At 41.9% G+C, this 26,793-nt stretch overlaps 1 protein-coding gene across 3 annotated transcripts in view; it reads right to left on the bottom strand.

Annotated features, from left to right (window-relative positions):
* sorcs2 (sortilin-related VPS10 domain containing receptor 2) overlaps positions 1–26,793 on the bottom strand; it is a 270,183-nt gene that overhangs the window by 171,950 nt on the left and 71,440 nt on the right. For all 3 annotated transcript variants that reach the window (XM_062384316.1, XM_062384315.1, XM_062384314.1), the window contains exon 2: positions 19,077–19,144. In XM_062384316.1, the coding sequence (XP_062240300.1) occupies positions 19,077–19,144 (68 nt within the window). The remainder of the gene's footprint in view (positions 1–19,076; positions 19,145–26,793) is intronic.

Here is a 26,793-nt window from a genome sequence, read left to right on the forward strand (position 1 = left end):
GAAAATTTGCTTATAGCGAACTCCAGTACTGCTAAGGAGTGGTACATTGTCCCTGTCAAATAAACAAACAAACAAATAAATAAATAAATATGGTGGATGAGAAAAAGCTTGGTGTAATGCTGTATGCTCAAGTGATTTGTGAAAAAACATAAAGTTGTGTAAATTAATGATGATCACTGTTGCAAATGTTTTGTCAAAATGACAACTGGAATGATAATACTGCAAAGAAAAGGATAAAGTGTAGGGGACTCATCTAACATGACACGACACATCAATTAACCCACTAATTAGTAAAAAATTAACACTAATAATACATTGCTTGTTATATTGTTTAATCAGGACTGTAGGTGCGCATAAATCCGAGTGAGAGGCTACGGACAATCTTCAGAGTTCTTCAACTCAGGCCCGTATTCACAAAGCAAGGTCTACATTCAACTTTACATCACTGGCACTGCAAAAAGGAAAGCTATCAAGTCCATCATGGAGGCTGCAGAGAGGGCCTGCACACTATGGAGATATCTGTGTTGTTGTAAAGTCCAAAGCTTTTTATAAGTACATTTTTGCATACTTTTACACCATTTAATAACCTAATACAACACTATCTAAAATAAACAAAACTTCTTCATTCAAACACAAAGGTAAAACCTTGTAGAGACCCTCCCGGTGTCCAGGAGCCGGATACCGATCATAGGGTCATCAATTTAATCCCCGGACCAGCAGTACACATGCATGGTGAGGAAAGCCAAAGAGCAGTGGTGGTAATGCGGTGTGCTCATTAGATGGAAGAGCCCTTAGTTCCAAACTGCTCCAGTGGACCTGCTTCAGTGGCCAGTGACCGGGACACTGGACAGCTTCTTGGTTCGATTGTGTCCTCTTTAACAAACCTGAGACAAAACCAACCACTCAAATTGGCTTCAGCCCACTGACCGCATACAGTGGCAGTCCCAGTCTCACAGTGAGCTCTGAACAGAACCTTTGTGGTTTCCAGTTGCTAACAACTATAACATTGCATCTTAAAAAACAAGATAGGATGTAACAATGTCACCTGATTTCAACGCAAGTGAACATGTTTCCTGCCCGAATGCTCACAGTACGTAGCTGTGACCTCCTTTACCTCAGGGCACCGGTTAAAGGGAAGACTTGGACAGAAAAAAGCCTTAATGAGGAGAGGATATTTTACAGTTCTCCATGCAGACTGAAAGAAGAGTCAGCGCAAATTTAGATATACTACTTGAGCCTGGTGTGGGGGGTTCATTAGACATAAACTTCTCAATTGGCTCTCAATCAGCACAAGTATCTCTGATGCGCAGTTTAGCCTTTCTTGTATCAATTTAGTCAGTGGACATGAATGGTTTATAGAGGGAGGGAGACGTTTTATCCACAGCTGCTGCTGCGGGAAGAGAAAAGGCTGATGTCATACTGAGTGAGAGAGGCTGAGAGTTGCCATGGAACACAGAGGTAAGAGAAATTATGATAATGTCCCTCTTGCAATAATTATTACTCATATTAGATGTATTGAAGCTGGGAGACACTGTGTCACACGCCAATGCATCTTTTATCCCGGAAGTGAACCATGGGAAAGGGAAAACCACAAGCTCAACATTTACTGAAGCCATGAGTCAGACGCAATTAGGTTATATAGAGGTTATTAATGTGGCCCAGGGTTGATGACATCCTCCCCAGGCGCGCCCACCACTAGTGCTGGTTACAGACGACTCGGGTGTTAGAATTTTCCGAACTCTTACTTGAGAAAGTGCAATGGAACGCAACTCAATGTCAGAGTTCCATCAACACCGACTTCACAGTGAAGTTGTCTGACGTCACGCAACAATGGCGGCGCTAGTGGAGATGTAGATTCCGTACACTACCTTCTGTTGGACTCTTGTTTCCTTGTATGTGAGATTGAGAGATAGTGGGTGTTTTCTCTTCCTCTTATGTATCAGAATGTGTCTCCAAGTGTAAAAGTGCCAAAAAATAAAATCTACAATGGTGTCTGTTGCCGCATGCATCGTTTTGTCAGCATACATTCATAAACAGAGAAAGACGTCTGTCCTGAGGATAGTCTATGTACAATATCATTCTCAACTATTTCAGTAAAACACTCTTGAAGGCCACAATCAACACTGACAAAGTGTTTTATGCAATTCTTTAACTTCACCACTAGAGTTTAGATGATTGGGGTTTTAAAAAATGTGTTGGATCTAGGATTTCTCTAAATCAGGGGCCATAAAGGGGCCACAAATTACAGAGAAAGGAAAAATGTAAAATTCCTGATAAAGTAAGGTGCACATTTAAGTCATTACTTATTTACTGTTCGACTACTGACAGGACCGTGGCACTTCAGGGGCCAATCAGATTTCAGCTGGGGCCAGTGCCCCCCTGGCCCAGCCCCTGGATCCGTCCCTAGCTGAACCTATTCTTGATTCAACAAAACAAAAACTCAGCTGAATTACTTCCTCATACTTCTGCTCACTCTATTGATTAATACACATAGTATTTGATATCAAGAGTATTTCCAACAGCAGAATTGATATCTGGGACTGACTCAACTAAATGAAACTAAATTAACTCAACCCACCTTCACACTGCGGCTCACTGATTTGTTTTCAACAGTATTAAAACAACACTTGTGGCCCGAGGTATAAAATAAGCTTAGACCATGCCCGCGAGCTGGAACATTCTATTGATGGTATTGATCCTGTAAGATAAATGTATAGTACTGGACTTAGCCTTTATTGATTTCAACATAATGTATTGATGTAATATGTCCCATTGTTTCAGGGAAGATGAATGTAGATTGACTGATTGAATGCCAAGGAAAACAGAGATACACTGTCCCACAGGAACATTTTGAACTGAGTGACAGCCGGTGATTTTTACACCAATCACAATTCACACTGGTTGTGGGGATGAAAAACACAAGCTCCTGAACCTTCATCTTTGGCGTAAAATGCCTACATTGCACCCCCCCCTCTCACACACATACACACACTATACTAACTTAAAATAGGACATTCAAACACGTGGAACACAAGTGGTGTTAAGAAAGTGGGGTATGAGTCATATACCTTAAAGCAGAATATCACAACATTAACCATTCTTCGCTGGCACAACTTTCACTCCTTCATACTCAAAGGCACTGAGCTGCCTGAAGCTAGTTGCAAGCACAACAGCTAGTGAAAGTAAAAATTTATCCTAAAGCCTGAGAGCTGCCAAGTCCAAAAGAACCACAAAAAAGCATTATAACAAGCCAAAGATGTCAGTTCCGTGATTTTACTCATCTTCATTCAGTGTTGTAATCTATGTGATGTCACTGCAACTACAACTTGTGCTTCATCGAAAAACAAGCGCAAACCATTACATTACATTTCATTTAGCTGACACTTTCATCCAAAAGACTTACAATAGAAACCACTTACCACTGCATCAGAACCAGTTGCTAGTAGCCAGAGAATGCTTCTGGAAGTACAGGTGTATCTCTGAGTTATCTGTGATGGACATTTACATGTAATAGTAAAACCCCTCCGCCCACCTTTTTTTGAACATGATTGATCAAACCAGGGCCAAGTACAAAAAGGTAATTCTGCCCAAAACAGCCTCCATCTGCTTTTCAGAGACATAAACATGAGTTGTTGAAGTGGGTGTTTTCCGGGGCATGAGGAACCAGTAGAGAAAACAGGCAGGGAAGTCACAAAGGGGAGATGAGGAGAACGTCTCACGCTGTAGGCAGAGCCAAATGCAGCTTTAATTAAAAAACCATTAAACTCCCCCCTATGAGAAAAGCTGCTAAGAAGCCCCAGCTAGATTAAGGCAGGCCTAAGCTCCCTCCCCTCAGCCCAGAATCTTGTTAAGTCATCTCAGTCATTTTGTTTAGGGTACAGGGCTTTTTTCCTCCTCCCTGGTGGACTTCCACATTCGCTGGTTGTGGGTTGAAGTAGTCTTGTAGTTTAATTTGGCCGAGGAAACCGCGGGTGAAGTGAATGAGCATGAGCAGCAATCATAAAATGCTTACACTTTCTGGAGGGGCGGAAGGAAGAAGAGAAAAAAAAAGATGACGGCCCAGATGTCAGACATAATTAAATGTCCTGTCAGATGCAATTTTGATTTCCCGCTCTGTATTTACTCAGCTGATGGCATTTAAATGAATGTATTACACGCAGGGCGCCTGGCTTGAGCAGCGCGGGTGCTGCTGCTTTTTGCATTCGGTAGTCATGGTGACAGCGCTAGTCAGGCACCTCCTCGAATGCAGAGTTGACGGTGTTTGGTAAAAAGGTGGTGGGGTTGATACAGGATGGCCACAGCGGCTCAGGCCTCTTGGTAAGAGGGACTCAGTGAGATAGGAAGAGTCTGACTTCATCTCAGCCTCTGGGCTGATCAGCCAACCCCTCCAGGCTTTCTGCCCACACCTCACAACCTGTAGTGCATTGGCATGTGTGAGGTGGAGGTGCTGGAGATTTGTAAGGTGTGAGCGGCTATATTGAATAGAGATCATATACTGGTACTGTATGTATTTCAATGTTTTATTGAGATAGCCAGTGGTGACTGGGCCTGGCTTAGTTCCTTTCACCCTCTCGCCTCGGGCAACAGTCAAATCCAACTATATGGTAGTGCGTGATGTGTGTGTCTGTGCATGTGTGTGTGTGTGTCAAGGAGAGTGACAAGTGTCGCCCTGAGGGGTCGGCAGGGGGAGGAGGAGAGTGTCTCAGACCATGCTGCCCTTCTCCTGCCACTATCAAAGCCCCCATACACCAGGCCAGTCACCCCTGCACACCAACACCTCACAGCTTTTCTTTTTATCCCCCCACTTTCTCACTCAATAATTCTTTCTCCCTCTCTATGCCAAGTCTGTGGATTTGCAGTTTCTCACTCTATTATTCAACCCCCCATCCATCCCTAGTCCTGCAGAATCCAAAGTTTCACAAGGTGTCACAAGACGCACATGCTCTGATATGGTAGTTTGCTGAATATTTATTCACCCAATATGTATCATAAATTCAGATTCAGTCAGTGCAACCACATATGAATACATAGATGTGATTCTGTTATATTACAAATACTGTGCATGTATAGCTTTTTGTCAGGTGAAAAAAAATATGCTCAGCATAGACCCCCCAAATGAATGCAAATGATTTTGGTCCAAACTGCAATACATGTTTAAAACAATTACACTGCAAACCTCACATATTGTTTCTGACTATCGATGATGATACTAGTCTGTTTTGTTTGCAAGAAATGTAACTAAAGCACAATTCAGGCCTGAGCTGTTATTCCCTCCAGTCAACCATCAATCCAGAGTCACCTTTATCCGATATTTGTCCATTTTGGCCCAGTGGTCAGCAAAATTTGTAGTTATAGAAAAATAACTAAAATATTTTTTAATTTAGTCAATTCGGGTTGAACCCAACTTTTCCCTTCTTTTTGGAAAAACTATAAATAACCTTTGAACACATTTTAATGTAACTGTATTGATTCATGGCTATATTTATGTTTAGTATGCTCATACAATTTGTCCAGAATTAATATTTTGACATACGAACATCAGAATCATTCAAATATTAAAAACAGATATTTTAACAAAGCAGATTAGGATTTAAGCACAACCAGCTCCACAACAGCCTTCTAAAGTGCTACAACAATACTTACATGTATTTCCATTGATTGAGCTCCTTTAATTTATCCTTGGCCGACATGTTAAACTGGCCCCCTATCGATAAATTCTGTGGCCAGCTGGGGAGATCACTCTGAGAAGGCCCTAACCTCTAAGGGAGCATGGGTTAGTGTGCCTGTCCTCCATCCCTGCCCCAGACCCAGCATCCATCAGCTGCTGGCATTCTTCCTGTATGGGACATGTCAATGTTCTCCTCTTGCCAAATTAGTTCATGGATCACTTCTCTCTCCTTGGACATGCTGCCCTCCCTGCTCTCTTCCCCACTCTCCTGTTCTGACGCTCTCTGGATCAGAGACATCAGCTGAATTTGGTTTTGTGTCAATAGGGGGGGATGGGTCTGTCTTTTGTTGCCAGTGTCTCAGTAAATGCCATCTCTCTGGCACCAACAAGTGTTGGCTGGCATTTCATAATGATGCCTTTCCCCCTAAAGCACTTTCTCAGTGGGATGCCTAGCACACTGGAACAGACACTGCTTCCTGACCCAAGATAACTTGATGTCCCGGAGTCCTCGTCCATATCAGTACGCACAAACCAAACTAAGTATTTTGTAACAAACAAAAACATAAGCATCAGGAGTAGTTCAATATTTTGGGAATTATACTGATTTGCTTTCTCTGAAATAAGACATATTTTCTGTTTCATTTTCCCAGTCACCTCACTTCACCCCATCAATGTAACCCCCCCATACACACACACACACACACACACACACACCCTCCTCCCTGCCAATAAAAGGTCATAAACCAAAGCCAAACAGAAAACTCAAACAGGCCCACAACTTAACCAAATCAGCTCATCCGATGGTCCCAGCGTGCATATCTTTACGACATCATTAACGCAATAATGGCCATTGTTTTATGGTAATTATCTGTGCAGTGTTTTTGAAAGGCTCATTGTTCTGATGGCGCTGTGCTCATAAATAAATCAGCAATAAGACTTTATGAAGAGCTCTCTGTGACCACTAAAGTGTTACTGATGATGGAGCGATGAAGATGCCAAGTCTGTTCAGAAAACAGAGCTGGCACAGCGTGGCGTGTGAATGTGTATGTGCATGTGAGTGTGTGTGTGCGTGTGTCATAGGCTACTTTCCAGACTAAATTTAGACCAGAGAGAAATTGTTTAACTGGGGCAAAAACCATGTCCCAAATTTGGAAAAGTCGTTTTTGTGTGATTTTGGGATTATCAGCACTTCTAGTTTGTGTAAAAGTTAAGGTTAGGCAAGTAGTAGTTATTATTAGGGTTAGTTTCTAGGAAATTAATTTTTGTGGACTTTCAATTTTATGCAATGTCCACAAAAGTGTCATAGCTTACTTTGAGTGTGTTGCTGGAAAAGAGTGACCGTGCTTGTGAAATGAGAACTGAGGATAGAGACATAATCTTCATTGAGCTGTGTGTCGGGCGGGGTCACTTCAAGCTTCCACGGTCACAAAATGAAGGTCTTTTTAATTTTTTGTTCATACAAAGGTTTGGTGATTCATCGGTCAAAACATGTGGTCAATCTTTAGTGAAAACATTATCAATACTACAAAATGTGCAGTGTATTGAGGCTTCATCTATAAAAAGCTGAGGATTTTATGTTAACGCTGGGTCAAACGATTATGCTGGATTTGAAAGGATTTCCCTCATTCAGGTCATTGATTTGGTTTAACTTTACTCTAAGGTACTTGTAAACCATATATTTTTTTAAGCTGGACTTTCACTATCTGGATCAAGATGCTCTTAAAAAGTATGGTGTGGGATTATCTTATCTATAACTGTGATATTTCAGTGTGTCAGATACAACGGATATTTAATCAGCATTTATGTAAAATAAATGTTGCTATCTTAGCACTGGGACATACCAGATCTTAAAGATAATAAAGAATTTAGGTAAAAAGCAGGGTAAAAACTAATTTGATTGTTTGCCAACACATGCAATCTGCTTTAAAGGCGGATTGCATGCCAGAGTAAGACAGAAAGATCAACCAATGAAGGTTTGAGGTGGGAAGTCAAGTTCAATTGGAGCTTTCACAGAGAAAAACCTGATTATCCATTATCCATTATTCAGCAGCGTTCTTCGAATGGTTGGCTACATCATCCTGCACATCTATGCTGGCTGTTCATAGGTCCCGGCTCAGGGATAAATGTCACATCTTCGAAACTTTTGTCACCTTCTTTTATCTCTACCAACATATTTTGCATGTGCATCTATAGAATCGGTAGGTGAGGGACAAGCCTTCTGGTTTCCACATATTTTTTGACCAATCACAGTTGAGCAGGCTTTAGTTGCCGCAGGTAAACAGTCCATGGAGAGAGCAGAGAAACCCATTGACATGAAATGTACCGGCTATCAGCCTTTTGATTCTGGATTCATGTAGAGATACACGTTAATAGAGATTGGCTAAAATGTCGTCTGAGCCTAAATCACCTACAGAAAGTGTCACTGTTCATCTTCATTGTATGGAGAAACATTTGATTTGGATTGTTAACAGTGTAGGGCGAACTAAATCCGCAGTCTCCACTGCCCCATGAGACTAATTTATCATCAGAAAATAGCCGATGAGCTTCAAAATTACGTCTGTACTGAACTTTTGGTGTTGTATCAGGTTACAATGACAAAACCTGGAGGAGCCTGTGGAAGCCGTGCCATGTTGTAGCTGCTTGGTCATGTTGTTGAGCCGGCCTGCTGTGGCAGCACAGCTTTAGGTACACAATCAAAGCCTGTCCAAACACATCAACTGCTTTTATTAGACTAAAACAAACAGCCGGTCACTATCTACGGTAGGTACACACGCAAGCACGCACACACACATGACACAATTTTGTATTATATACTGCCAAAACGGTGTGTGTGCGGTAGTGTGTGCGAGCTGAGAGTGTATAAAACAAACGTGATACAGGTACAAACAAGAAGATTAGTCCCATCCTCCTGTTGTTCCCTCTGTACATGCAAACACAACAGGGACAGCTTGGGCATGGTGTGTGTGTGTGTCTGTGTCTGTGTGTGTTTAAACATGTGCGTACCTACAGCTAACTTCCCCGCATGTGGCCATTGATCCTGCGAAACACCGCCGTTTTTTTGCTGATGGAGCCAGGAAAGTCTGGCTTCACACGCACATACTTTTCTTAACCCACAATTCCCAGATTTCCTATTTAATTGAGGAGAACATTTATATCCCAGTCTTATTTAAGTGGGTGGCACTGAACAGACAGAACGGTCAGAAAGACGACAAAAAAGGTAAAAAATTACGTGTTCTGTATCAACTAATAACTACAGGGTGTCTTAAGTGTGCAGTGTTGACAAGCCAATTTCCATCTCTTCTCTACAGAAAGATGACATGTTGTTAGGCAATTAATATTTCACATACAGCCCAATTCCCAGTTTTACATCTGTCCTCCAGCGCTGTCTTGTTCTTCCCTCTCCTCAATGAATGTATAGAATAGAAAGAAAATGGCTGACACGAGGTTAAAATATCAATGAATGCCCGCTAATGAAAGACTATTATTCTTCTCAATTTTAGTCTTTTCTTTATTTTTCACTCCAACCTTTCATTACTTGGCCGCTTTGTCCATCTATTCTTTGTCCGTACTTTGCTCCCCTATTCCTTTTTTGTTGTTTCCCATTTCTTTATATCCTTCTGCTATAATTCCAAGTCAACCTATGTGAACTAGTGAAGTTTATAGAAAGTACCAAATACTTTGTGGATTCATAAATGAGATGGGTTCTTATTCGAGAGGATTAGAGATAACCAATATCATTAGGATTCATCAAATGTTATCACAATTCGTTCAACAAATTGTGGACGGACCAAACAACAGATTTAGAGATAAAGACAACAACATTGTCAAAAGGTGCTATTTATGGCATAGACCTTTTTTTTCACATCTGAAAAACAAGCACATTTCTGAACCTGTTTTCACGCATAAAAAAAACATCGAAATTGATCTTGGCCCGGAATCTTTTCAGTGCAGAGGTAAAATAAACAAATTCAAATTAAATTTGTTTTCTCAATGTTATACTTTGGCATCGCAGTAAACAGGAAAAACGAAATAATATCAACGTCTGGGTCATCAATCTCAATTTATTTTGATGAGCTGTAAAGCCAAACATAACCACAAATACCACAGGTTATACTTTTTCCTGCAGCACGGTTCTTTGCTCTGCAGTGTGTGGTCCAGAAGTCAGTGTGTCCTTTTGGAAAGTTACTTCCAGTGAGGCCATGAAATTGGGATAAAGATAAAAAGGAAAGAGAGGAGAGTGAGGGGGGGCGGCTGGCTCTTAAATCTGTGCCAACTATTGTTTCCTGTGGGAATACATTCACAGTTTAGGCCGAGGTAGATCCAGAAGGAACTTATCTCTCTCTCTCTCTCATCTAGCCGTGTGCTCTTGCAAACTAGTGTTCCTCCTCACAGGAAGAAATGGAAAACTTCTTCCAGATGGCCTGCCACATGGGCCAGATTGGACTCCCACATTCATGTATGCCACATGTGTCAAACTCAAGGCCTGCGGGCCAGATGTGGCCGGCGGATGAATTATATATGGCCCGCATGATCAAATCTATTTACTATTAGAGCTGGCCCGCCGGCAGTGTTTTGCAAGTTCTCAATACAAAATGAGTATTGAGAATTCTTGAGGGTCAGTGAACAGGTCGGGATGGGGCATGTGACAGTTCTAGACCAATGGCTGGTGGGTTGTGTGAGATGGAAGGCTCTCATTGGCTGATGAGTCGGCGGGTCAAGAGTGAATGACAAATCCCAAAATGCACTGCCCATGTGTCAGCAAGTCAATCGCGACCTGCAAACGCTATACCTCTCCCAAAAAATGGCTAAACGATGGGTGGAATTTGAAAACAGTAGTTTTCAAGACAGGTGGGAGCTGCGATGTGCGATCAAAAGATGGGATTGGTGGGGAGGACCCAAGAAAAGATGAAGGAGGAAAACGTCACAAGTGAGTTGAACGCTTATCACTCCATCATACACCAGGAGTCGTTGTGTGGCAAAGCCTTGAAAATGGAACATGTGATGAGCATCATAACATTAGCGGTTAACTTTATCAGAGCCAAAGGTTTATATCACCGCCAGTTCAAGTCTTTTCTGGAGGAGTTAAATTCAGAATATGGTGACTTGCCCTATCACACAGAGGTGCGATGGCTAAGCCATGGCAAGGTGCTGGAAAGATTTTTCCTGCTGCGTGAGGAGATCTGTGAGTTTATGGAAAGTAAAGGGAAAGGCACAACAGAGCTCCGAAATAAAACGTTTCTGTGTGACATCACGAGCCACCTGAATGTGCTCAACCTGCAGCATCAGGGGCGGGGCCGTGTCATCACTGATAAATGTATTCTGTATTATTTATATTTCATTTATTTCCTAATTAATGTTGTTTTATCAGCAATACTCTATAGGCCTTGTTAGTTCCAGGTTCAATATGTGCACTAAGGTTCTTTCAATAAGTTTTCAATAAACGTTGAATCCTTCTGGCCCTTGACTTGTAGCAATTTAAAAATGTTGGCCCACTGTGAATTTGAGTTTGGCACCCCTGATGTGCCTAAATGTGCTCTACATACAGTTCCTTTATACTGCATACTGCATGGTATTATGTTATATACACGGCCACATGCACGGTTGTCTCATTTTACACGTCCTTTCAGGTCCAATCAGATAGTAAGCCCAGTTTCCTGCACCTCTCCATCCTCCTCTGCAATTGTGTTATTTGACAGTAAACAAACTTTCCATGTGAGGCTGGTTATAATTCCCAAAATGTAAAATTATATTTTATAATCTTCTTTTGGGGACCATTTCGCTGGCTAAATTACATACCAGCAGTAATGTGCCTTGTGTGTCTGTAACTATTACAGACTTTGGTTTTTGTCAGTTGGGCTGATATAATTCATGACTCCTGTGTGTTAAAGGAAGTAAAGCATTTTCCAAATCCAATTTTTTATCGTAAAATCTGGAAATAAGTTTTTTAAACTTACATTTATAACCTAGGGACTAAAAAAGAAAAAAAAAAACATGCATTTAGCAGACAACATTCATCTGGACTTTTTGTCCAGCTGCTCCAGTATTCACTCGTCTTTCAGCTCTGTTTTTGGTCTCCAACAAATCAGGAAAGAACAGGAACATCTGTCCTTCAGCCGCTAAATGCTTCCATGTGCTTTCTCCAGCCAGTCTCACACGTTGTCCACTGTTTTAGTGCTGGGCAGATGGTGCAGAGAGGGTTTACCAAACGTCTTTGCAAAAACACTGGCTAAAAAGGGCCAGTTTAATGAGTTGAATTATGTAGGTTTGTCTACTACCAGTGACCCCTTTCAAAATATATACTCATTTGAACTGTTGTTTACATATAAACGCCGATATGACAGTGTGTTTCAAACTGCATCTGAGGCATTGTATCATAATAAGACTGTCACAGGTACCAAGTCAGTATGTTTTCTATGGTAACACAACAACTGATTATCACATTAAAGTCATTCGAATACATTGCTTAATCAATTAATTTAATTTACCAGGATTAAATGTAATGAAAAAGTTTACATTCCACTGAAGGCAGAGAAAGTGCATCTCCTCTAATAAAGTCAGTTGAAGAAGCTGATGCATCAGTAGCCGGATGCATATCTACACTGTCTTTTCCTATTGGGAGGAGATAAGAGACATGGTCCAGCCTTTGCTCGACCCAAACACAATAAATGATCCATCATTGGATAAACTTATTGATTACCCCGCTGTACCCGTGTTTTTGGTTCTTTCCTTTAACCTCAAACATGTTCTTCAAGCTATCCTGGGTTAGGGTCAAGTTTCTCATATTTAACTGTTATTCCTTCTGTAGTTCCGGTCGGCGTGCTGGGGAAGTGGTTAGCACTTTCACCTCATTGCAACAATGTTCTTGGATAAGATCCTTTCTGTATGTAGTTTGCAGGTTCTCTTGTCCAAAGACAAGTAGATTGGGGTAAGGTTAATTGGAGGCTCTATAGTGAACATAGATGTGAACGTGAGTGTGAATCGCTGTTTGACTGTATTTTGGCTCCCCAAATGTCAGATGGGATTGTTCCAGCCCTCTTGTGACAATTGAAGGTTAAGCCATAAAGACAAAAGATAAATGCATGGATGGATGAAACATCCTCTCTAAAATGGTTCCACCCATTACTGCGTGACCCTGGAGGCCTTTTGTCTGGTTACATATCAGACCACTTGTGTTTAGAGAGCACACTTGCCGACTGCCATCTTAGGAAGCAAGCAGAGCTCTTGTGGGTGCTCCCTCTCTCTCTTTCTCTCTAACACACACTATCTACTGTATGTGTCTCTCTCCAGGCTGTGAAATATGCATGGACGAGGGAAGCGATGTGGTGGTGGGGTTGGGCTGTGTAGGCTTGGAGGGAGGATGATGCGCTCGCCTCGATTAAGTATTTAAAGCACCCCAGACCATCTGAACTGAGGAAGAAACACTATGAGAACAGAGAGAGAGAAAGAAGGAAAACGACCAGAATCGACTTCCGAGAGGGAAATAAATGAGTGGAAGTGAGGAGAAGATGAGGGTAAGAGCAAAATCAGCAGGGGAAACAAAACACGCTGTCTTGATTAAGCCCCAAAGCGACTGTTTCTACTTTGTGGCTCTCTCTCCTGGTTTATTTTGGGGAAATGTGATCTGGACTCCGGGGAGGACTAATCATCAACACATTTGTAATGGTGAAATAATAAGTGGATGCACACCCACGTCTGAAATAAACTGATTAAGGAGGCATCAAAGATGGAAGTGAGCTGTAGCTGTGATGCTTCCCTGCACCGAATGAGCCTCAAAACCACAGTTTCAAAACTGCAGTACATTGACAGCAGCATTAACTTTATTCCTGTTCCTCTTCTGAAATTAATTAAATCTCCAAAAACTCATCACTGTACCTTAAAACTTTAAATGTTTTTTTTCCTCAAAAAATTGAAATATACAAATTAGCCCCACCTTCATCTCCAGCAAGACTGCAACCCCTCCCCTGCAGTACTGACCCAGCTCAGTGAACACAGAAAACTGTGATTTGTACAGGGTCATCAATATACATAATATTTTCCAGACCATGTGGGCATAAACCTGCCCCTCCCCAGTGTTTTATTCTTACCAAACTCTATCCAATCATCACTTTACACTCTCAGGGCTAAACCTAAACAGTCAAGTCTAGGTGAGGGCAGGCAGAAAAAAATAAAGATTTGCCAAAAATTCTAGATCCCTTTTCAGACATGGCCTCTGAGGAAGTCCGGATAATTGGGTGTGGACTTTTTCTCCGGAGGTTGCCTTTCCCACATGCACAACATCGCAGGAGATCCTCCGCTCAGAAGCATTCACAAGAACACAGTGTTCAGGTTCAGGGTGGTGCAGCAGGCAGAGGCAGGATGTAACCTATTTATTCTACTGTGGTGATCATCCACTTTGACACAGGCAATGGCCCTTCTCACCAAAAGCTCTATTGACATCTTTGTCTGTGTCGTATTCAATCTATCAAATTGAATGTAAATATTCCATAGCACAAATCACAATTAGTCTTGTAGGGCTTAACAAGGTTCAATATCCCCTCTCCTTAACCCTCACCAAGATTCAAGAAACACATCCTTAAAATGCGCCTTCATCTTCAAGAAGAAAAACTGCCACAAAGTATATCCACTGATGAAGAACACAAAATGGGAGTAAATGGACATTAGATAAGAATAATATAAGTTAGAATAGTCTTAAGTAGAAATAAATTTGTTATTTCTAAAGTTGTCTTGTAATAAAAGACTGACTGTGATGCATTAAGGTACTTCAAACTGTAGGATTACCCATAATTACTGTCAGTGTATATGTGCTGACTCCAAATGTTGCATGAGCAAGGATGGCCTGTCTGCCATTTACAATACTTCAAAAGATGAGAAATAGTTTTTATAGCTTTGAAAACTGCACAATTTCCTTCTTCTCTTTTGTATCATGTAACTGTTTTGCTGCTATTATGTCCCACTTTTCCAAAAAGAATCATCAAAGGTTGGACTGCGTCTATCATCGCTTATCTTCTCCCTGATGGTTCTGCCTCTTGAACAAGGTTTTAAAGAGCGGCTTTGTTAAAAACAGAGAAACTGCTCGCTTTGAGTCAGAGAGAGAGAGAGAGAGAGAGAGAGAGAGAGAGAGAGAGGACTTTCTGTCTGAAGTGTGATGCCCCCTACTGTTCTGTCTAAAGAAACCCCGGAGGCTCTTTTTGATTCACTCCCTTCCCTGTCGATGTCTGTCTCTCTGTTCTTTCTTTTACTTAGCTGATGTCTTGCTGATACACAAATTCACACAGAGACTAAAATAATCACAAATAAATGCATAGACACACACACACACACTCAATAAGTATTATTTTTACTATACAGACCCACATATTAAAAATTCAAATTTCCCCCAAATGAATATAAAAACATGCCCACCGTTTCACACAGCCCTGTGCCTTTGGATTGTATGTTTGGCATTTGGAATGAAGCATTGACATTTTTAATCAGATTGGGTGTGTGGTTCTGGTTGATGAGGCAGTTTAGCATATCTGACAATTCAGCATATGTGACGGGCAGAGCAGCTGGGTGAGCACAAGTGTGGTGTGGTTGATCTACTGTACGTTGAAGTGCTGGCCTGTCAGACGATCTCCTCATCCATAAGGGAGCAGTGAAGCCCTCTGGTGTGATGGTTACCAGCCCCCATTGCCTCTTCAAACAAAGTGCGAAGATGGTATAAATTATAGATGCCCCCCCCCCCCCCCCCTGACTCTCACACCAGCACCCTGTTTATGTGAGTGTGTGATTACTGCTGGAGTGAACGGACCGCATAGATGTGAGCTGTTGGGGTTAACAACTATTAAAATACAGAAAGTTGATTTGATCAGTATGGCTTTCTGGAAACAACCAGGCCAATGTTAGAACCAATATTCAATAAACCTGGATTTGTGCCCAGTCAATTGAAATGCATTTCACCATCTTATCTGAAGGATGATCCTGTATATACAGTATGACAAATTGCTTTTGGCAAATGAATTAAAGCAATGCATTTTCGGGATTCACAAGCCTCTCAGACAGGATTTAGCTCTTTCTCTGACGTTAAAACGCCACTGGAAATCAGAGTAATATCTATCAAATCACAAACAGAGGCCACAGACTGTCTAATGAAGCCCAATACATCAGCTCAAAATGAGAAACACATGCACTGAGGACTCAATGCCTAAAGAAGAGGTACATAGCTGCCTCGTTCAGTGGAGGATCAAAAAGGTTTACTGTGTGTATGTCAAGGCCCGACATGGAAAAACAGAGTCTTAGGATGAGTTCTGTCAGCATTCAGTCATCACAGTGTTTGGTATTGTACGGGCAAATCCTCACATCTTTGCCTAATCTACAAATGCCTTCCTCTCTGTTTACTCTGCTGCGGTGTCCAAATTTGATCTGTATTCAAGCTGTAAATCGGCACAAGTCGACTAAGAGACAATATCAGGTTGGACAAATATCTTGTTCAAACATCCTCAAGCGAAGCAGATTAGGAACTCACTGTGGGTTTCATATTCACCCAAACACTCTTCACCATCTGCTGTTTCCAGAAACTGTTCAAGGTTTATTATTCAGAGGTAAAAAGATTTCTTAGAAGACTATCGAAAAGCCAAGAAAAAACCTCTCCTGAGTTACAGCGAAAACGTTTGACTCCTTTTTGAATCTGGCTACCTGACATCTGTGCCATCTTTACATGTTAACTGGCCGGGATTTTATTTTATTTTTAAATAGGCAGGTATCAAAGTTATCTCTCAAGTCCTCCTTTTTCAGATCCACACACAATTAATTCAATCACTTTTTATGTGCAGAACTGAGCTTTACAAAACACTGTCTGAAAGAGTTTTTCTCTTTAATTACTGGCAAGAGATCTCATGGAGGCTATGGGAAGCAGCCCGCCGGCCAAGATGCAGTATCTCTTCATTGCCATTTGAAAAGAGTGTAAATACTACTCCTTAATTTTGTTTGGACAACACTTTAAAAAGACGTTTGCTTTAAACATCTTAAGTGCTTGATAGTATCAGGCTAAATGCGTTTGGTTTAATATTGTTAACAAAGAAAAAAGTTTAGGTACCTCTCCTAAATGTACTGAATGGGTTGTTATCTTTTCTGAAACTGGGGTTGGTATTAGCAAACAAACTTTAACAGTTGTGAAGCTACAAAACACTCATGTTCCCAGCAGGACAACTGAGGGCATCTCTACTTACTCCAGGGGCGCAGGCTTTTGAACGCTGTAATTTTCCAAAGCCAAAGAACACCACAATAACATCATTTCTTCAGCATAATTACTGACCAGGGCCTGAACACACTGACACTTCTATAACCAAAGAAAGAGAGAGAGAAGTATGACCTTTTGCCAACAGACAGGTTCGCTTCCCTCACATGGATAAACCTGCGTCATCTCGCTTGAGGAAATCTGTCTCGTATTTTCACTTTTATACTTCAAAGATGAGCATAAACCACGCAGAAAGCCTCAGGTACTCTCGAAGTTGCCACCCACTTGTTCCATCCTCTCCCCTCACAAAGTAGGCTATTCTCCTGAGACAAGACAGAGGGGGGAGTTGTTTGGAGCTCTTTCATTAGCTGTGTTATAGCACGGGACCTTGGGCCAGCCATAACAGACCGAAAGGACAGACATGCTGTAGTGGTAACAGGCAGCGATAATAAAAGAGCCAGCACTGACGCCAAAGCCTGGGGACAGACAAAACTCTCCACAGCACACTGAGACATGGCACAAAGTGTGGTTATGGTTACAAGGGACGAGCTGGAAACTACACACTTGATAGTGCATGGAACAGCCAGTCGTCTGCTCTTACATGAATCTTATTGAAACTTAAAAAAACATGTGGAATCGTTTGTACTGACTAACATCCTTGAACAATGTGGGTTTTCAACAAACCGTCATATCTACAATATGTGTCCTTTGTCAGGGCTTTTCAACAGCAATGTGACAATGGACCTGACACCTGAATACTGATATCCACTTGTTTGGGTTGAATGTAGCTGGGCCACTAACAGTTAGAGGTGCTCAACTGGGAACACACCGATTGTGTGCTTTGCTTACTGACACATAGCGAGCCTCTGTAGACCACCCAATCTAAAAGGTTCTCTGTTCATTTACTCAGCTGCCCTGAAAAACTTTCTCATCTCTGTGCTGTTAACTTTCCCCCTGTGTGAAGCCTGGCATCTCGCTCTGCGCCACCTGACAGGGCAAGACGGCAGACCCATTCATCTTTCTGCTTTGATCCTACAGCCCGGAGACGTTCAGACCTATGGGCCAGTGGACTGTGGCTGTCAACACACTATGCCAAGCTGACAGCGATAAGGAACTGAGCTACAACCCCACAAACTCAATACCCACCAGGTCATGGTCAGAGAGCCTAATGGGCCCTTTCGGAAACTTCCTAATTTCATGGTAATTTCTACTTTTGGACAATGATGCCAACAGACAGCTAGCCAACTTTTTTTTGCCTTTGACACTTTAGAATCAATTCCGATTAAATTCAGCGATTTGCTGTGTTTTTGCTTTCTCAAGGGGCCTGTCCATTCGTGAATCTGGAGCATTATTCATAGACTGCAACAATTAAAACATCAACAGGGGCAGGATAAAAATATGTACATTATTCATATCTGTCCTCCAGGGAGACAGGCAGTCAGAACTAATGAGAGGCTGAGGCTTTGAAGTCATGCAGCCTATGTGAGGTGAATGGCATGAATTAAGTACCACCATCAGACACGTTTTGCTCAACGCAAATGTCTTCTAGAGAGATAATTTTAGCCAGTGTTATGAGTCCTGTTGTGACTATTTTCTAAGGTTTAATTCGGAAATTTGAATATAATTAAGTCTCCTTGTCTATGAGAAGGTCAGGCTCAGCTACAGAGCAGCACCCCATGCGCTGTAAGGGGAGATGTGGAATAAAAAGGGAAATTAACATTCCATGAGAGTGTACGAATAGAAGATACAGTTGATGTGAAGTGGAGTGGAATGAATGCACTGTTTCTTTTCTGCTGCTCAAGAGCAGTGTGAAGTGTTTCTGGCAAACAGCAGCATTGCTAAATAGAGGAAGCTCTGCCAGCAAGACTTGACCCTGTTCCCTGGCACTGCCGGTGCCCGCCGCCCTGCCCTGTGCCATGCTGATATACTATCTGCCCAAACAGATGCCCACTCTAGCCTCCCAGCGCCACTCTCCGGTCCCCCACTTTATTCGTAGCTGCATGCTGATGTTTTGTCCGTCCTAGCACTGTGTATCACGCCTGTCCCCTTGAAGGAGCACCGCGGCACCAGGACTGGCACCGACTTTGTCGCTGAAGGAAAAGATGCTTGCTGATGAAAGGTCGGCGTGAGTCGGAAGCCAGACATGACATTAAGATATCCAGCAAGAGCAAACATTGTGTAAACGTGGCCTACCTCCACAGCGAGCTCTCCAGGACCTTGGTGGAGTCGGCATGGTAATACTTGGTCAGGATCAGGATGACCTGCAAGAGAAGGTGAAAATACATTTAGATTAGGGCTGTAACATTACTTTTAAATCCCTGGTTCGGTTCGGACCTCAGTTTTTGAGCCACAGTTCTGTTCGTACCACAGTTTTGTTTTTTGGGGGGGCGGGGGGGTATTGGTTATTATTAAATCGGAAACACTTAAACACTTGTTGGACTTGACTTCACATAAGACTGTGCAAATAGAAATACCCAAACGATAGGAGAGAGGTGTGTGTGTGTGTGTGTGTGTGTGTCTGTTTGTCTGAATGTCCAGAGTTCAACCCGTGCCACTTTGATTTCATAGGAAGCTCGGGGAGTGCTTTCCTCTGTGTTCCTCACATCCTGCTCTATGCAAGTCGAATTCTGAATGTAGCTGCAACAACATTTTCTTGAGGTGATTTAACTGTGACATCATTATTTTGAATAGAGTATGGGTTTGTGTTAGGGTTAGGAGATGGGAAAATATTGTAATTTTCCACAAAAGAATAAATAAATAAAATGTACAGATGTTTTATTCATATGACAAGGACATGTTGGTCTGGGACACAAAACCCATGCGTGTACACTGGATCAGAGACTCTTGTCTTTCATATTTCGGAGAACTCCTGTTCTTGACAGCCAGGTCTGCTGGGAAGAGTGTTGCCATGGCAAGAGAGGCAGTGGGTCAGGCAGCACAGTGGGGCCCTTATGTGTGATCGACAGGCTGGATCGCAGTTCTAGGTAACTGATCGATTGCAAAACCAGGGCCTGCCTTCAGGCACAGGGAAGTTGATTGGTCAAGGGGTCTTGCCCAGAGGCCGATGCCAACAGCAGGTTGAGTTGAAGGTGGCTCCTCCCAGGGAGTCGAGCTGCAAATTCAACATGGACATAACTGATACATCTTTATATAACAGGTAAGCAAAGTCCGTATCACCACTCTGTAGACACAGTACAGGATTATGCCCCTTATTTTTACTTCACTTTTTCTTGAATACTAAGGTACTCGGGCAACATGAGTGTGTAGTATTTGCAGTCTTGGCTTCCGAATGAAAAATGAAATGAAGAAAAGCTAATTGGTTCAGGATGTAAAAATCAAGTTGATCTTCTTTGTAAGACAGGATGAAGGATGTGTCGTCTTGCTCAGTTGACTTTAAAGGATACACAGCTGCAAGCCCCAAAACTTTTTGTAAATGTGTTTTTATCCGTGTCACAACGCTTAGCCATTTAATACCTCATCTCTTACAAAAAACATTGCCCAAGGCTTTTATATCTTCCTCTTGTGTCACGATAAGACCACACAGCCTGAAGCATTCAGCTGTAGTTTGTATTCAAAAAGAAACACAAAGCAATTTTTATAAGACCTTTCACTGAGGCAGGGCTGGTTTTTAACTGTATCTTAAAAGAGTTTTTTTACTGCACAAAACTAAAGGGTGGTTGAAGCGGAGCACCCCAACTGGGGACATACCAAATGAGCTTTGAGAGCGTTAGACCAATTTCCACAACACAGACTATCATCAAAGCCACTCAGTGCATTCTCAAGGCACTTGGCTAATAGTAACCACCAAACTCGGGAGTTCAAGCCCTGGTGGAACGAGGTTTCCAAAGTAATTTATTGAGTCCGGAAACCGGAAAAGAAGGCATTAACCTGAGCAGCAGCCCGATTGCCAGGGCCGATACAAAACTGATTAACACTAACAGAGCTCGATGTAGTGGCAGATACGATCAGCCTTTTTATGCCACTAATATTTTCATAAAAGCTTTCTTTGTTGATAAGGAATTAGACAGCACCCCTATTTGAATTCATGAGTGAGCTGCCGTGTGGGGATCCTTCTCTCATGGAGTATGCAGCAAATATTCCCTGATCGTTCTTTGGCCTACAGTGACTTCACGGGTGTCTCTGGAAACAGGCTGTCCGCCTCTGCACAGCTGTCACTCTCCTAATGAGATACTGGTGTAAAGCTTGACACTCTTACCGTGCAGGCAGAAAGAGAAAGGAGCAGCACTGTTCCCTTGATATAAGGATTAGATATATCATGCTGCACACTACGAATTCAAGCCTACCCAAGCCAATCTTACTTTTCGTTCCTCCTTAGGCTTTAAGCATCCAGTGACAATGTAAGCTTTGGTCTTTACAGCTACTTTATAATCTTGGATTTACTGTATTCTGTCAAACTCAGACAAGTTGAAGGCACAACATTTGGCAATAACATGTCATGACGTTGGTTACCAACAAAGCAGCACTGAATAAGTATTTGTGCTGGGTAGGTCATGAATAGTGGGTGTATCAGCTCCCTACTGGGCTGGACAGACGTTTTATCACCAAAACAATTAGTTGAAAGACATACAAATAAAGGTGCTGCTGAGCTGCAAGGAACTGCAGAGTTGAGCTGTGGAAATCTGTTAATTTAATCATAAATCACAATCATTGGAATAAACACCCATAGTTACCATCTGGGAGAGTAAATACGCTTGCTGACTTCTGTTCTTGTTATGCCTCAGAACAACTTCACAACAAAATGATCTCACTTGGTAGTCTGGGTCAGCCACTCTTCGGTTTCAAATTGTGTCAATACACTGAGAAAACTCGCACTGTGTCACATTGCTGGGTTCAAAAAGCAGTTCCACGTAAAAAATATAATACTCCACCGCTTTCAACACATGCATCCTCCCTCTGACACAAAATACATTTGGCCTGCTGGTTACAAGTATGCCCTGTCGAGTATATAAATCTCTAATTATAGGTTTCTAAGTGTGGCACACATCAAATTGACTCCTCAGCCATGTACGGGAAAAGAAGCAGGGGAAAAACGACGTGCATCTCATTCAGCTCTGCACATGGACCAGTAGATGGACTGCGTATCAGTCCATCAACCCCATGAGATTGAGGAATGCATCATTCAACGGAATGCCAATACCAATAAAATATTCTACCTCTATATCCACATGTTGAGTCGGTTTTCAAGGCCTAAGTTCTGCTCAATTGGAAAATGATTTTTCTTTGGGGATAAAGTGGACGGGGCAAGGATGTATTCAACCATAAATCACTACTGGCAGGAGGCAGAGAGAGTGTTTATTTGGCAGCGGTGAACCAAGCCACATTGACAAAACTGCTGAAGAGCACAGAAGCCAGATTTCTGTATTGCCTCTTGTGTACAGATCAGTGCATTAAGACAAGAACTTGGCAGCTTCTACCCCGCAGCCCATTGGACTAGCGGGCAACATTGGCACAGAAGAGGAATCCGACCGCAGTGGGGTGAAAAAACAAAATCTACCCGTTTTTGGAAATTTAATTCCATGCCAGTCAGTTGTAATTCAATACAAATAAATCACAGAACCATACTGAGAGTCAACAAGCATCGGAAAACACGTCAATGTAATGTGAACAAAGTCTGGGGGCTCATTTCCTTAAACAATGACAGTAAGTGTATGTATGTATCATCTATTGATTAAGATACAAAATTGTAAGGAAGTTTGTGATGAAATTGGTGGCCTAATCAATCTGTTATAGAGAAAGTGTCTCTCTGCTGTAACCCTCTTGTAATAGCGCAACCACACAATCAGCCACTGTGGGTTTCTTGTTTGTAAGCTGGTGGGCAATGAAGCTAATGGCTTTTATTGGGGAAAAGTCAACAGGGCGGTCAGGACCCCTGGATGACTCCATACAAGGGCCACAACAGACCCCATTGACAATCACGCTCGTAGGCCCGTAGACCATGAACTCCAACTTGACAACTACCGTTTGTCCCAGGGACATTTCCATCCACTGCGTGTCAATGGTGCATTATCAATCAGCTATTGAGGAAAGACAGAAGGAAAAATGTTAAAGAATGAGAGAGACTGGGGGAGAAAGAAATAAAGACAGAATCTGAGGCTCTGGAGAAAGAATTCATTCATTCATCCTTAAACCAAAAAACAGTGAAATACAAGTACTCCGTCGAAGTGTGCAACAACCCCTCCTCATCCCTCCAGGGCACTCCGCATTTTCCAGAAACAGACCACACACATTAACAATTCATCACAGTCTGGAACAAAAGGGAGGAACTCATTTTTTTTTATCTTCAATACAAAAAAAGAGTTAGCCGTATTCATGTTCTTGTGGCACAAAAGTAAATTACACGTGATTAACTTTGGGGAATGGCTTTTTGCTGACACTTTGACACCATCCCTGTCTCTCTCCCTCTCACCCACACACATTCAGCCTTTCAGTTTCTTGAATATTCTGTTCCAGTGTCCTACACCTTTTTGCCTTTACTCAATATAGAAGAGCACAGAACAGACCCTGTTGACTGTGATTTTTGGTAGTGATTCCTCAAAAAGAAATAGCATATATCTAAGACAGAACTGATCCTTTGAACAATTGACAACTGTCCCTCCAGCTAAAACTGGTTATACATACATATGGACATTTGGCTGTTACTCCTACAGCCCTCTCCTTGCTCGCTCACATACACACTCACATAAAATAAAGTGCTTCATTCATCCAAATAGTTCCCCATTATCCGTATTCAACGGCCATGCTAATGGTTCAGGACACCAGCCGACACTGAGTAGTCGCATCTGGTTGAAGTCGGTTTTGCATTGGACCTTGACCACACTCTTTATCTGAGGCCAGCCAGTGACCCACACACTCTTTACCATTTTAACAGTAGTTGAAGATTGCCACCATTCATTAAACTGCTCAACCGGAGGGGAGGACAATTACATGGACCTCTGCCTCTGCTGGGTATATACAAAAGGCTTGTGCTGACCCCTCTCACCAGAGTCCATCCAATCAGGTGGAACAGAAACACCCCTGGATATTGGAAGCATGGTGGTAGGAAGTAGAAGTTTCTACTTTTAAATGGGATATTATTTAGAAGGTTAACCTAACAACTTGGTATAATACCGACATAAACCTTGAACATTTTAAAATAGAGAACAAAAAGGCCTCAAATGTACTTATGATCCAAGGGTTCACCCACATATTATTTTAATAGGAGGATTGATCTGGCCTCAAATTTCACATTTTGTTCAGCAACCTAACATATGATGCATCAGTCATTTCACTTCTTCAATCTGACTTTAAATAACTCACCACCTCACTATTAACCTTTTGCAATTTCCCCTGGCTCTTAAATGTTTGTATACATTGGTTATAGATTACTTTCATGTGTGCAGTCTCCTGACAAGTTGTGTTGGATCTCAACTTTTGCATGGGAAGAGGGATGCGACTCCCTCTGGCCATGTTTTATGCGCATACATTTAAATGAGGCCCCTAGTGTTACATTTTGTAAAGCAAGACCCGTGGATCTGGACAAATCAAAGACAAAGACAGGCATTAAAGTAAAGTAAGAGACACACACAAGGAAACAATTTCTAAATAAAACTGAATACAAAAGACCCACATTGCAAATAAAGAAAAATCCAAAAAATACTACACAAAGGTCCAAACACAAGGACACTGCACTTCCACAGCTCCAGGGCTGTAGGTACCAATTATTTTAGTAATCAAGTATGTTATCAATTATTCCATCAATTTATCCAGTAATAACATTAAATTTGACTTTGCCTCCTTAAAAAGCAATAGTAGATATACAAAAGAAGTAAAAAAAAGACATGGATTCAGTGTGAAAAGATGTTCTGGAGGTTGTGAACCACTCAATACACTCAACTCAACATAACACAGGCTGTCAGTAAGTCCGTGAGAGAAAACAAGCGGGTGACAAACGCAGAGTTAGAGATCAAACAATGCTATTATGAGAAGTGTAAAACAATTACTGATCATTATGAAACCATGTTGACATAAATTGGCCTGAGGCCACCACAGCTTAAATAATTAACGCGAGACACTGCAGACTTCAAGAACACTACAAGAGTGAGGCTGCTCAAAGTCGGTCGCCCGTGCAAAACTCCACAAATACCCCAGTAGTACATATGAATTAAAGGCAGCTTCATTGACATTTTTTATTCAAGGATACTTTTTTTAATCGAGTATCACAATGAAAATCAAAAGTCCTTTCAAAATGTCCAATCACAAAGTTTCTGAAAAGGTCATAAAAGGACAGAATCGTGACAGCTGGTCCCTTCAGAAACCAGCTCAGCAGAGTTCATCTGAACACCTTCATCCGGTAGTGCTAGAAGCAGATTCTCTTCAGAGGGCTTTAGAAGGCTACCACTCCTTGTCCCAATCAATGTTTGTGGAGAGAGAATATTGTAGAGACAGGTTGGCAAATACAGGGATCTCAGCTTTCAGCCGTAATACCTACATTATTTTATAGGGGGATCTAACTGCCATACTGACATCAGTTCAGAGTTAACACAGATGTTTCGAAATCAGCTTTTATAGGTAGGTGTAGACGTAATTTTAGAATATTTTGATACAACTTTTCACTTCTCTCTTTCCCTACCTCTACTTATCCACCAAATCTTTTGTAATTTTCTCCTTTTTCTTGTTTAACAGGTCTAACAGGATGCTTCCATCTACTCTTTTAGATCCCCACGCTTCAAGTCTCTGCGGGTTTCTTCCTCTTCTCCAGCTTCCTCTGTTCTCCCATGGATATCTGAGCAATTGCTGTAATTGGGTTCTGATCAAATTGGCTTCCGAGGAGGACACTGGAACAGCCCTCCCCTGATACTCTTAAATTATGGGGTGCATTCACAACAACAGGCTATCTTTGGTAACACACAGTACTGCAATTGCATTGGGAACCCAAAAGATTATCATCAACACAAAACGTGTATTCATATATTTTTTAATATATATTTCTAAACAAAATCCATGCAAATACATATTCCTGCATGTGGAATTGAGAGAATGATTCTGCCTGTAAAGACTGATGCACAAACCGACAACTAATTGGACCAACAGGACCGAGGGAGCAGAGTTCCTTAGATGTGTGATAATCCACTGCTGGGAGCCTGAGGCCTTTGGGACTGAGAAAGACAGTGGAGGGGGAGGGAGAAGAAGCAATGAAGAGAGATATGGGAGGTATAATGGGAGACAGGAGATAAAAGGAAGATGGCAATAGACCAAGAGACAAAGAGACAAAGAAATGAGCTGAGAAGAGAAAAATAAGTTTGGAATTGATAAGTTGGAGGGAAAACGGCACATGTAACAAAGAGTGAGGAATAACTGAAGATAAGGAAATAAAGGAACTGGTTGAAGATTAATAGCGGAGGGAAATAAAAGAAGGCATTAGAAATAAAATAGGACAGGGACACTGGGAGTATGAACGCTGTAATGGGGATGGTAATCGATAAAGCGAGAGGATTTAGACGAGTCTGACCCTCAAAGCTGTCCATTGATCTTAGAGGTTTACCTGGACGAGGAAATGTCGTTTGACTCTGCTGCTGGGCCCCGGAATCCAACTTAACTTAGCGCTTAGTAATTAGGATGAAATACAGCACAAGTGCGACAAATCCAGGAAGGATAAGTCATGACTGATAAGACTATCAGAAACGATTTTGGGTGTCAGTGTCTCAATTTCTGCACATCCAGACCTTAATATAACCCCACAAGTTTTCAAGCTAAAAACGGGAGGGTCTCACTGCTTGGAAAACAAGTGTAAATGCAGCAAAATGTATCCATTTAAAACATTGTAGTGTGAATATAACCTGAGCAGTGGTACTCTCACAAATAAGAGTTTATTGGAGTTCTGTCGTGTCAGCCATGTGAAGAGTGAAGGCAC

The sequence above is a fragment of the Platichthys flesus genome, chromosome 24 (genome assembly GCF_949316205.1).
Source record: "Platichthys flesus chromosome 24, fPlaFle2.1, whole genome shotgun sequence".
NCBI classification, from domain to species: Eukaryota; Metazoa; Chordata; class Actinopteri; order Pleuronectiformes; family Pleuronectidae; genus Platichthys; species Platichthys flesus.